The sequence below is a fragment of the Oncorhynchus keta genome, chromosome 16 (genome assembly GCF_023373465.1).
Source record: "Oncorhynchus keta strain PuntledgeMale-10-30-2019 chromosome 16, Oket_V2, whole genome shotgun sequence".
Classification (NCBI taxonomy): Eukaryota; Metazoa; Chordata; class Actinopteri; order Salmoniformes; family Salmonidae; genus Oncorhynchus; species Oncorhynchus keta.
The window spans coordinates 793,526-806,688 of NC_068436.1; the positions used below are offsets into that span (position 1 = coordinate 793,526).

General features: G+C 41.3%; 1 protein-coding gene across 1 annotated transcript in view; it reads right to left on the minus strand.

Moving 5' to 3' along the window:
* Positions 1 to 13,163, minus strand: part of si:ch211-197n1.2 (EF-hand calcium-binding domain-containing protein 6) — a 63,851-nt gene that overhangs the window by 47,127 nt on the left and 3,561 nt on the right. The window contains exons 2-6 of the mRNA XM_052464375.1: positions 12,620 to 12,786; positions 11,125 to 11,225; positions 10,761 to 10,838; positions 9,048 to 9,227; positions 2,729 to 2,869 (exon numbers count right to left, since the gene is read on the minus strand). Of these exons, the coding sequence (XP_052320335.1) occupies positions 2,729 to 2,869; positions 9,048 to 9,227; positions 10,761 to 10,838; positions 11,125 to 11,225; positions 12,620 to 12,786 (667 nt within the window). The remainder of the gene's footprint in view (positions 1 to 2,728; positions 2,870 to 9,047; positions 9,228 to 10,760; positions 10,839 to 11,124; positions 11,226 to 12,619; positions 12,787 to 13,163) is intronic.

The window sequence follows — 13,163 nt, forward strand, 5'->3', positions numbered from 1 at the left end:
ATCAAAACTATGAAACACATATTGAATCATGTAGTAAACAAAAAAGTGTTAAACAAATAAAAATATAGTTTAGACTTAACATTTTTCAAAGTAGCCACCCTTTGCCTTGATGACAGCTTTGCACACTATTGGCATTATCTAAACTAGCTTCACCTGGAAAGCTTTTCCCACAGTCTTGAAGGAGTTTGCACATATTCTGAGCACTTGTTGGCTGCTTTTCCTTCACTCTGCGGTCCAACTCATCCCAAACCCTCTCAATTGGGTTGAGGTCGGGTGATTATGGAGGCCAGGTCATCTGATGCAGCACTCCATCAATCTCCTTCTTGGTTAAATAGCTCTTATACAGCCTCAAGGTGTGTTGAGTCATTGTCCTGTTGAAAAACAAATGATAGTCCCACTAAGCGCAAACCAGATGGGATGGCGTATCGCTGCAGAATGCTGTGGTAGCCATGCTGGTTAAGTGTGCCTTGAATTCTAAATAAATCACAGACAGTGTCACCAGCAAAGCACCTTCCACCACCACACCTCCTCCTCCATGCTTCACGGTGGGAACCACACATGCGGCGCTCATCCATTCACCTACTCTGCATCTCACAAAGACACGGCGGTTGGAACCAAAAATCTCAAATTTGGACTCATCAGACCAAAGGACAGATTTCCACCGGTCTAATGTCCATTGTTCGTGTTTCTTGGCCCAATAAAGTCTCTTCTTATTATTGGTGTCCTTTAATAGTGTTTCTGTGCAGCAATTCGACCATGAAGACCTAATTCACACAGTCTCCTCTAAACAGTTGATGTTGAGGTGTCTGTTATTTGAACTCAATGAAGCATTATAATAATAATAATATATATTTATTTATTTATTTATTTATTTATTTGGTCTGCAATTTCCGAAGATGGAAACTCTAATGAACATCCTCTGCAGCAGAGGTAACTCTAGGTCTTCCTTTCCTGTGATGGTCCTCATGTGAGCCAGTTTCATCATAACACTTTATGGTTTTAGCGACTGCACTTGACGAAACGTTCAAAATTCTTGAAATGTTCCGGATTGACTGACCTTCATGTCTTAAAGTAATGATGGACTTTTGTTTCTCTTTGCTTCTTTGAGCTGTTCTTGCCATATTATGGACTTGGTCTTTTACCAAATCACTATCTTATTTATAACACCCCTACAATACCTTGTAACAAAACAACTGATTGACTCAAATGCATTAGAAGGAAAGAAATTCCACAAATTAACTTTTAACATGGCACACCTGTTAATTGAAATGCATTCCAGGTGACTGGCTCATGAAGATGGTTGAGAGAATGCCAGGAGTCTGCAAAGCTGTCATCAAGGCAAAGAGTGGCTACGTTGAAGAATCTCAAATATATATTCTACACTGTAGAAAAAGTACAAATAAAGACAACCCCTGGAATAAGTAGGTGTGACCAAACCTTTGACTGGTACTGTATATACAGTTGAAGTTGGAAGTTTACATAAACTTAGGTTGGAGACATTAAAACTCGTTTTTCCACCACTCCACAAAATGTCTTTTTAACAAACTATAGTTTTGGCAAGTCGGTTAGGACATCTACTTTGTGCATGACACAAGTCATTTTTCCAACAATTGTTTCCTTGGGAACAATTTCCGAACGCCTGAAGGTACCACATTTATCTGTACAAACAATAGTACGCAAGCATAAACACCATGGAACCATGCAGCCGTTATAGCGCTCACGAAGGAGACGCGTTCTGTCTCCTAGAGATGAATGTACTTTGGTGCAAAAAGTGCAAATCAATCCCAGAACGACAGCAAAGGACCTTGTGAAGATGCTGGAGGAAACAGGTACAAAAGTATCTATATCCACAGTAAACGAGTCCTATATCTACATAACCTGAAAGGCCGCTCAGCAAGGAAGAAGCCACTGCTCCAAAACCACCATAAAAAAGCCAGACTATGATTTGCAACTTGCACATGGGGACAAAGATTGTACTTTTTGAGAAAAGTCCTTTAGTCTGATGAAACAAGAATAGAACTGTTTGGCCATAATGACCATCATTATGTTTGGAGGAAAAAGGGGGAGGCTTGCAAGCCGAGGACACCATCCCAACCGTGAAGCACGGGGGTGGCAGCATCATGTTGTGGGGGTGCTTTGCTGCAGGAGGGACTGGTGCACTTCACAAAATAGATGGCATCATGAGGAAGGAAAATGATGTGGATATATTGAAGCAACATCTCAAGACATCAGTCAGGAAGTTAAAGCTTGGTCGCAAATGGGTCTTCCAAATGGACAATGACCCCAAGTATTCTTCCAAAGTTGTGGCAAAATGGCTTAAGGACAACAAAGTCAAGGTATTGGAGTGGCCATCACAAAGCCCTGACCTTCTCTCTACTATTATTCTGACATTTCACATTCTTAAATTAAAGTGGTGATCCTAACTGACCTAAGAAAGGGAATTTTTACTAGGAGTTTAAATGTATTTGGCTAAGGTGTATGTAAACTCCTGACTTCAACTGCATATATATATTTTTAAACATTTAAAAAAAAAATGCTTCACCTTTTCAGCTTTTTTAGGGAAATTTGATTTGACTTAAATTTGATTTGACTCGAACTCTGATGCACATACTTAATGCAGTATATAATGTTGAACGTTTCAAAAATCATCATACTTTACTTATGTACCACATCGTATTATTCATGAATTATTTCTACATATATAGAGATTTTGAGGGGGGAAACACACTTCTTCCAAAGCTTCTCAAACTCCCGGTCCTCTAAGTTGAGGCCCAACTGTGCAAGACATCTCTTCAGCTCTGGAGCTACAATCAAACTGATCCTCTGTAGGCCGAGCTCTGTGGGACGTGACTCTATGACCTCCAGGAACCTGTGGTGGGGAGAACCACATCATTTACATTTTAGTCAGCTGTAAGCAGATGCTCTTGTCTAGCTATCTTTGGTCTAGCATTCAGCTTCGGAAAGTGAAAACTTTTCTGTGACATTCAGATACATATACAGTGGGGCAAAAAAGTATTTAGTCAGCCACCAATTGTGCAAGTTCTCCCACTTAAAAAGATGAGAGAGGCTTATTTTCCACCATAATTTGCAAATAAATTCATTAAAAATCCTACAATGTGATTTTCTGGATTTTTCTTTCTCATTTTGTCTGTCATAGTTGAAGTGTACCTATGATGACAATTACAGGCCTCTCTCATCTTTTTAAGTGGGAGAACTTGCACAATTGGTGTCTGACTAAATACTTTTTTGCCCCACTGTACATACTGTGTGTGTGTGTGTGTGTGTGTGTGTGTGTGTGTGTGTGTGTGTGTGTGTGTGTGTGTGTGTGTGTGTGTGTGTGTGTGTGTGTGTGTGTGTGTGTGTGTGTGTGTGTGTGTGTGTTTGGATTCATGATGACTATTTAAGCACCAAACATAGCAGATTCTTGGTTGCAATTCATATTGCAGATATAAAGTACGATCTCTATTAAAAAAAGACTGCTTCTTTGTTTTCCAAATGTCACTCCAATTAAGTAGTGATATCCAAATATCCAATCATTTTTTTTTTTGACCAAAAAGTCACACTAATACTTTGTAAATGTTAAGGAGATAGATTGGGTGTAAGGCCCTGCGATAGACTAGTGTCCTGTCCAGGGGGTGTACTTGTACATCAAGCTGCCTCAGGCTACATAAACAGATTATTTCCATTTCCAATGAGCCATTCTGGCTCGCACAAATGCCTAGGCTTGTACAAGGCTAGTTACTTTTACTTACTTTATAAATGTAGCCTAGTGTCCACAGGGTGGCTGCTAGTGTGACTGACTAACAGACGTTTTCAAAAGATAACAATACTAGGACGCCTGCGGGTGAACGCCTTATGGAAAGCGAGCAAAAAGTCCTGTCAATCAGACACATCAGTAAGGGGTAACAGGATTAAACAGTTCACAACCATTTGACTCTCCCTCCCTCTCTCTTTCTTCTCTCTCTCTCTCTCTCTCTCTCTCTCTCTCTCTCTCTCTCTCTCTCTCTCTCTCTCTCTCTCTCTCTCTCTCCTTTCTGTGCTTCTCACTCCTCTCTCTTCCTGAGTTTTTCTTTCTCTCCCTTACCCCTTTCTCTTGCTCGCACCGTTTTATCTGTCCCTCTAACTCCTCTCTATTCCTGAGTTCCATTTCTCTCCACCCTCTTACTTTCTCTCTCTTCCTTTCAGTGGAAAACGTACTCAATTGTCATTCTTGAATATAGGTAAAGATACCTCAAGTAAAGATGACTCAAGTAAAAGTGTGTGAAAGTCACACAGTAAAATACTACTTGTGTAAAAGTCTAAACGTATCTGGTTTTAAATGTACTTAATTAAGTACAGTGGTGGAAAAAGTACTCAATTGTCATACTTGAGTAAAAGTAAAAGGTGAAAGTAAATTAAATGTAAGGACAGCCAGGGGCACACTCCAACACTCAGACATAATTTACAAGCACATGATTTCTGCTTAGTGAGTCGGCCAGATCAGAGTCAGTAGGGATGACAGCGTGTTATATTGATAGGTTTTTCATTTGGACCATATTGCTGTCCTGCCTGAGCATTTGATATGTAACTGGTACTTTCGGGTGTCAGGGAAAATGTATGGGAGCAAAATTACATATATTTGTTTCTAATTTGGTGGAGTAAAAGTAAAAGTAGTCAAAAATATAAATAGTAAAGTAGAGTACACATATTCCCAAAAACGACTTAAGTAGTACTTAGTTACTACTTAGTTACTTTACACGACTGCCTCGTTTTTCATGCTGTTCTTTTTTGGTCACTCTTTCTCTTGTATTCCCTCCCTTTCAATCCCCTACTGCTCTCTTTCCCTCACTCTTCCCTCTTTCTCTCCCTCTCCCACCCACCCCCTGTCTCTCACTCCCCCTCTCCCCTTCTCTTTGCTCCAACTGACTAGGAGTCTCCAGGTCTTCCTAATTGGTCACGGGGATTTCTGAACTGGTGGCTCTCAGGCCTTCTCAGCCTCCGCTGGAATGTGTTTATGTGTGTGTCTGTGTGTTTGTCTGTCTGTCTGTCCACCACAGCCGGTTTGCCAGTTTGCCCTGACAGGGGAGACACACATACCTCCCCGGTGGAGAGCTGCTGATGACAAACTGTCTCTTGCGCATGCGCCCACACCCACCCACACACACTCACACATATACACACACACACACCATTTGACACCCCGACAATGGCACCAAAGAGAAGAGGTAAATACTTAAATAATCTCCTTTCCCCTGAGTCCTGTGGTTTTGGGCTCCTCTGTCGATAGAAAGGGAGTATGAATGTGCCCAGTGTTTAAAGCATCCTACCAAGTTTGAACTGAGATTGCTCTAAAGCGGGAGAATTGCGTCAGCATTAACTTAAAACAGAAAGGGCCATTTTGGCTCTGCATTGTTTGAATCTGACTATCCAGGGGGTGAGTTTCCCGAAAGCTTTGTAGCTAACTCACCCTAAGCCTGCCTTTTGTCTAGAGTTATCTTTCCAGGGTTAGTCAATCCCCAGCCTTCTTTGACCCAGAGATTTCAGAACTGATGGTCTAGTAATGTAGTTTTTGGGGTTGTGGTACAGTATCTGTCCCAACCAATATCATGATTTCACTATGTTGGAATTTAGACACTGCATTGCCAAGCCATTTCTAGGCTGTGGGGCGACAGTACTTCAGCTCTCAGGAAGGCAATAGAGATGCTAACTTAACCATCCACCTGTCTGACACTTGCAGATCTCAGCCATAACACACTCACACTTTCCTTAAAGTCTGAAGTACAACCCCGGCACAACCATAGCATGACTTACAATATTTATACTTATAAAACAAACCAAAAAATTGGGGGATAGATCACCTTTAACATTTAATTTAGATTGTAGCTTCCATCAATGTAATTGTCTGCATAATTTCCATATATATGCAAGTGACTTGCGAAAGTATTCGGCCCCCTTGAACTTTGCGACCTTTTGCCACATTTCAGGCTTCAAACATAAAGATATAAAACTGTATTTTTTGGTGAAGAATCAACAACCAGTGGGACACAATCATGAAGTGGAACGACATTTATTGGATATTTCAAACTTTTTTAACAAATCAAAAACTGAAAAATTGGGCGTGCAAAATTATTCAGCCCCCTTAAGTTAATATTTTGTAGCGCCACCTTTTGCTGTGATTACAGCTGTAAGTCGCTTGGGGTATGTCTCTATCAGTTTTGCACATCGAGAGACTGAAAATTTTTCCCATTCCTCCTTGCAAAACAGCTCTAGCTCAGTGAGGTTGGATGGAGAGCATTTGTGAACAGCAGTTTTCAGTTCTTTCCACAGATTCTCGATTGGATTCCGGTCTGGACTTTGACTTGGCCATTCCAACACCTGGATATGTTTATTTTTTAACCATTCCATTGTAGATTTTGCTTTATGTTTTGGATCATTGTCTTGTTGGAAGACAAATCTCCGTCCCAGTCTCAGGTCTTTTGCAGACTCCATCAGGTTTTCTTCCAGAATGGTCCTGTATTTGGCTCCATCAATTTTAACCATCTTCCCTGTCCCTGCTGAAGAAAAGCAGGCCCAAACCATGATGCTGCCACCACCATGTTTGACAGTGGGGATGGTATATTCAGGGTGATGAGCTGTGTTGCTTTTACACCAAACATAACATTTTGCATTGTTGCCAAAAAGTTCAATTTTGGTTTCATCTGACCAGAGCACCTTCTTCCACATGTTTGGTGTGTCTCCCAGGTGGCTTGTGGCAAACTTTAAACGACACTTTTTATGGATATCTTTAAAAAATGGCTTTCTTCTTGCCACTTTTCCATAAAGGCCAGATTTGTGCAATATACAACTGATTGTTGTCCTATGGACAGAGTCTCCCACCTCAGCTGTAGATCTCTGCAGTTCATCCAGAGTGATCATGGGCCTCTTGGCTGCATCTCTGATCAGTCTTCTCCTTGTATGAGCTGAAAGTTTAGAGGGGCGGCCAGGTCTTGGTAGATTTGCAGTGGTCTGATACTCCTTCCATTTCAATATTATCGCTTGCACAGTGCTCCTTGGGATGTTTAAAGCTTGGGAAATCTTTTTGTATCCAAATCCGGCTTTAAACTTCTTCACAACAGTATCTCGGACCTGCCTGGTGTGTTCCTTGTTCTTCATGATGCTCTCTGCGCTTTTAACGGACCTCTGAGACTATCACAGTGCAGGTGCATTTATACGGAGACTTGATTACACACAGGTGGATTGTATTTATCATCATTAGTCATTTAGGTCAACATTGGATCATTCAGAGATCCTCACTGAACTTCTGGAGAGAGTTTGCTGCACTGAAAGTAAAGGGGCTGAATAATTTTGCACGCCCAATTTTTCAGTTTTTGATTTGTTAAAAAAGTTTGAAATATCCTATAAATGTCGTTCCACTTCATGATTGTGTCCCACTTGTTGTTGATTCTTCACAAAAAAATACAGTTTTATATCTTTATGTTTGAAGCCTGAAATGTGGCAAAAGGTCGCAAAGTTCAAGGGGGCCGAATACTTTCGCAAGGCACTGTATATCAGTGCATTTGGAAAGTATTCAGAACCCTTGACTTTTTCCACATTTTGTTTAAGTTACAACCTTATTCTAAAATTGATTAAATCGTTTTCCCCCCTCATCAATCTACACAGAATACCCCGTAATGACAAAGTACAAGATTTTTTAAATGTTTGCAAATGTATTAAAAATAAAAAACTGAAATATGACATTTACATAAGTATTCAGACTGTTTACTCAGTACTTAGTTGAAATACCTTTGGCAGCGATTACAGCCTCAAGTCTTCTTGGGTACGACGCTACAGGCTTGGCACACCTGTATTTGGGGAATTTCTCTCATTCTTCTATGCAGATCATCTCAAAATCTGTCAGGTTGGATGTGGAGTGTCGCACCAGTTTGAGGTCCTGAGCGGTGTGGAGCAGCATTCATCTTTCCCTCAATCCTGACTAGGCTTCTAGTCCCTGCACTGAAAAACATCCCACAGCATGATGCTGCCACCACCATGCTTCACCGTAGAGATGGTATTGGCCAGGTGATGAGCGGTGCCTGCTTTCCTCTAGACGCTTGGCATTCAGGCCAAAGAGTTCAATCTTGGTTTCATCAGGCCAGAGAATCTTGTTTCTCATGGTCTGAGAGTCCTTTAGGTGCCTTTTGGCAAACTCCAAGAGGCCGTCATGTGCCTTTTACTGAGGAGTGGCTTCTGTCTTCTGTCTTCTGTCTACCATAAATGCCTGATTGGTGGAGTGATGCAGAGATAGTTGTCCTTCTGGAAGGTTGTCCCTCCTCCACAGAGGAACTCTGGAGCTCTGTCAGAGTGACCATCGGGTCCTTGGTCACCTCCCTGACCACGGTCCTTCTTCCCCAATTGGTCAGTTCGGCCGGAAAGCCAGCTCTAGGAAGAGTCTTGGTGGTTCCAAACTTTTTCCATTTAAGAATGATGGCAGCCACTGTGTTCTTGGGGACCTTCAATGCTGCAGACATTTTTTGGTACCTTTCCCCAGATCTGTGCCTCGACACAATCCTATCTCGGAGCTCTACGGACAATTCCTTCGACCTCATGGCTTGGTTTCTGCGCTGACATGCCAAGGGAACCGTGGGAACTTATATAGACAGGTGTGTGCCTTTCCAAATCATGTCCAATCTAATGAATTTACCTCAGGTGGACTCCAATCAAGTTGTGGAAACATCTCAAGGATGATCAATGGAAACAGGATGCACCTGAGCTCAATTTCGAGTCCCGTGGCAAAGGGTTTGAATACTTATGTAAATAAAGTTTTTCTGTTTATTTATTTCTTAAAACCTGTTTTCGCTATGTTATTATGGGCATTGTGTTTAGATTGGTGAGGGAAAAAACATAATTTCATAAATTTTAGAATATAAAATGTATTTATACATGTTCCTTTATTATGTTCTCCTAACCCTGCCATCCCTCCCCTAATGGAGTAAACTAATGGACAACAACAGTTAGGCTTCTACTTACATCTTTTACATACTATATACATTTTAGCTTTCTATTCTCATAGCTTCTCAATCCAGACTTACCTGTTCTGGGCCTGTCCCCGCAATAGGGATAGGGTCTGGGAGGCTGTGACTTTAGCTGGAGAAAGGGGAGGGGCTGTGCTGGGATCCTGGGTGGGGTTAAACCAAGTGACTGGTCCAGACTCTCTTATGGCCTCCCACAGCTCCTCAAAGCTAATGGCTGCCTTCTTCGACAAATGCAGTCTGGAGGATTCAAAACGGATATGTTTTACTGTATGGTTTAGTCCAGTGATGGAGTTAACTGCAGGGATGAATTGAGATTATTTTAGATTTGATCAAATTTAAGAATTATTCATGGTTTTCTATGAGAAGTTTTGAGTTTTAAAAATTTAGTTGAAATTGAATTGACCCCAACCCAGGTTCATTGGTTTTGTTTTTAGATGACTCTATTACACATGGCAAGTTCATTGTAGGCTAGTTCATGTTTTGTTTCAGTGAATCAAACCAAAACATTCACACACAGTCAGATTTTAGAAAAGGAGTTTCCTAGACAAAACAAATATATATATAGAGTACCAGTCAAAAGTTTGGACACACCTACTCATTCAAGTTATTTTTAAATGTTTACTATTTTCTACATAGAATAATAGTAAAGACATCAAAACTATGAAATAACACATATTGAATCATGTAGTAACCAAAAAAGTGTTAAACAAATCAAAATATATTTTATATTTGAGATTCTTCAAATTCTTCTTCACCCTTTGCCTTGATGACAACCTTGCACACTCTTGGCATTCTGTCAACCAGCTTCATGAGATAGTCACCTGGAATGCATTTAAATTAACAGGTGTGCCATGTTAACAGTTAATATGTGGAATGTCTTCCCTTCTTAATGCATTTGAGCCAATCAGTTGTGTTGGGACAAGGTAGGGGTGGTATACAGAAGATAGACCTATTTGGTCAAAGACCAAGTCCATATTATGTCAAGAACAACTCAAATAAGCAAAGAGAAACGACAGTCCATCATTACTTTGAGACATGAAGGTCAGTCAATCTGGGAAACATTTCAAGAACTTTTAAAGTTTCTTCAAGTGCAGTCGCACAAACCATAAACCACAGGAAAGGAAGACCTAGAGTTACTTCTGCTGCAGAGGACAAGTTCATTCGAGTTGGCAGCTTCAGGAATTGCAGAACAAATAAATGCAATTTAAAATAAATGCCCTATTTGGTAAAAGACTAAGTCCATATTATGGCAAGAACAGATAATTGTATGTTTTGATTTGTTAAACACTTCTTTGGTTACTACATGTTTCCATGTATTTCATAGTTATGATGTCTTCACTATTATTCTACCATGTAGAAAAGAGTAAAAATAAAGAAAAACACTTGAATGAGTAGGTGTGTTCAAACTTTTGACTGGTACTACCAGATAGGTACAGTGAAATGTGTCGTTTCAAACGGTCAGCCATAGTAGGAGTTTATTCTTTCTTTCTGTAAGGGAGCAAATTAGAGTGAAGTGCCTTTCTCAAGGGCACATCAACAGATTTTCCACCGTGTCAGTTCGTGTATTCGAACCAGCGACCTTTCAGTTACTGCCCCAACACTCTACCCGCTAGGCTACCTGCCGCCCTATAGAGTTTTAGACTTCTATTATGTTTTTTCTTTATATTGTCAACCTCGCTGACTCCTTTACCCAGCACTTTGCAACAAATGCATTTGAATGCACTATACTACTAAAATGTGATATTTATTGAAATTGGTTGATGTACTAACCGGAGCAGCAACTGGCTGTACTGCTGCAGTGTGATGAATCGGCCCAGAAACTTGGTGAGGATCATCAGCAACACATCTCTGTGAGCATAGACAAGAGAGAGGGGAGGGATCTAGAAACCATATAGGATAAAGGACATCCTGTAGCTGTGTGTTTGTAGGTGTTAATGTATAGGGAGAAGATTTTGTGTAGGTAATATCATTTTTTTAAAGTGTGTGTGTGTGTGTGTGTGTGTGTGTGTGTGTGTGTGTGTGTGTGTGTGTGTGTGTGTGTGTGTGTGCGTGCGTGCGTGCGTGCATGCGTGCGTGCGTGCGTGCGTGTGTGTGTGTGTGTACACGTGCGTGCTCGTGTTAGTCAAAGCTTAACCTGTTGGCCAGTGCTTTTCGCTCCGGATGGTTGTTCTTGAACATTCGTTGAAGGTTCAAATGTCCTAACAACTGAATGTTCTGCCTTAGCTCGTGCTCAAGCTGGAGGTAGAACACAAAGATATCAATGCAGTGACTATAGCTCGCTCAGTCTATTCAGTGCATTCATTTGTTAATTCGTTTGGTCAGTTGTTCATTCGTTTTGTTAGTTCATTCAATACACCAATCAACCATCAGAACATGAAACATTTCATCAAAATTAATTTTGACAGATTTGACCATGTCAAAACAATAATGACTCAACATCTCACATCCAACAAAACAGAGGAAGCTAAGTGACATCCACTAGGAACTATGCTGATGTCATAGGCAGGCTAGCCCTTCCTGCTGGTAGGTTAGGACTTTGACTGACGTTCATCGTCTCTATTATCAGGGGACTTCTTCTGATCTAAGGAAGAGCAAGGGAGGGGGTTTGGGTATTAAGATAACTGTTGTGGATCCCTTTTGACAGGCAGTATCCCTGACTGTCTGTGCATTTTTATGTTTGCCTTGGTGTGTGTGTCTATGTGTGCACACAGTAGGTGTACTCTGAACACTGCATTGTGCATGAGTGTACAGCATATTATGTACGACTGAACTGTGTGTGTGTGTGTGTGTGTGTGTGTGTGTGTGTGTGTGTGTGTGTGTGTGTGTGTGTGTGTGTGTGTGTGTGTGTGTGTGTGTGTGTGTGTGTGTGTGTGTGTGTGTGTGTGTGTGTGTGTGTGTGTGTGTTGTGTGTGTGTGTGTGTGTGTGTGTGTGTGTGTGTGTGTGTGTGTGTGTGTGTGTGTGTGTGTGTGTGTGTGTGTGTGTGTGCGCGCGCACTTGCATGCCTGCGTGGGCGCATTTGTGCTTTGCCTTCACTGTTATTCTACAATGTAGAAAATAGTAAAAATAAAGAAAAACAATTGGTTCTAGACAGGGCTAAACCTGGTCAGCTATTCCCGTCTGACATCTGCAGATTTCAGCCATAACACACTCACACTCAAAATGCTAATCTCTACCTCTCTACCTCTTAACCATTCTTGACCAATGGGGATGAGGTTCTCTGGGTACCTATGGGTTTTCCCTCAGCATGGTTCAAGGACCCCACTGAACCCCCTTTCGTTACTCCGGACCCCAACTCCACATCATATCTGTGTCTGTTATTTAAACTAAGAACGAGACTGACTTTGATGTGGAAGGAGGGCAACACTGTCTGACTTTCTGCACAATCCTGCTGTTGTCGAGCTCATAGCTAAGAAGCTGTCTGTGGTCTTGGAATATATAATATGGATCAAATGGTCAGACTTAGACCTAAATCAAGAATTCCATTGAGTGTTGAACAGGAATAAGCACCCTTGAAAACTGGAGAGAAGTTGAATAGGAGATGTCAGGTGGAGTGAAATGTAGTGAAAAGAGGGAAAAAGAGACCCAAAACGGATGAAAGGAGAGAGGCGGAAAGAGGGAGGGACAGTACCTGGTCCACTTGGATCCTGAGCTGGGCCTCATGGCAGGAGGCTGCGGTAGTAGTTCTGGTAAGGATACTGGTTCTGCTGGTATTGGTTTGGCTGGTGATGCTGGTTTTAATGGTACTGGTTAGGCTGGTGACTCGGCTCCCCCTGCTCTCTGGTGCCACCCGTTGACCTATCCAAAGTACAACCACATTCACAGCATACCAGGATCATGACCACTCATGATAAGTGCAAACTCTGTTTAATTGCATTGCAGTTCACCAGTCCTAATTTTAACACATTAATTGTAATTATTTCTGGGTATCGGCATTCTCCAGTTTAGTGCACACAGTCACAAAGTCATTGTGGATTGCATTTAGGCTAGTCGATCTGATGGGATAGGTGTAAAAAATCTACCATTTTGAAGTCAGTTCAGGAAGTAATTTGAATTTATGAATATATTCTACTATTCCTTTCAGTTTATTGAGAAGTTATTGAAAATAGTTGCCCTTTCTTCCTATTATTGGAACTTTATCCCAACCCTGCAATCCAGCAGTTCATGGAATTTGT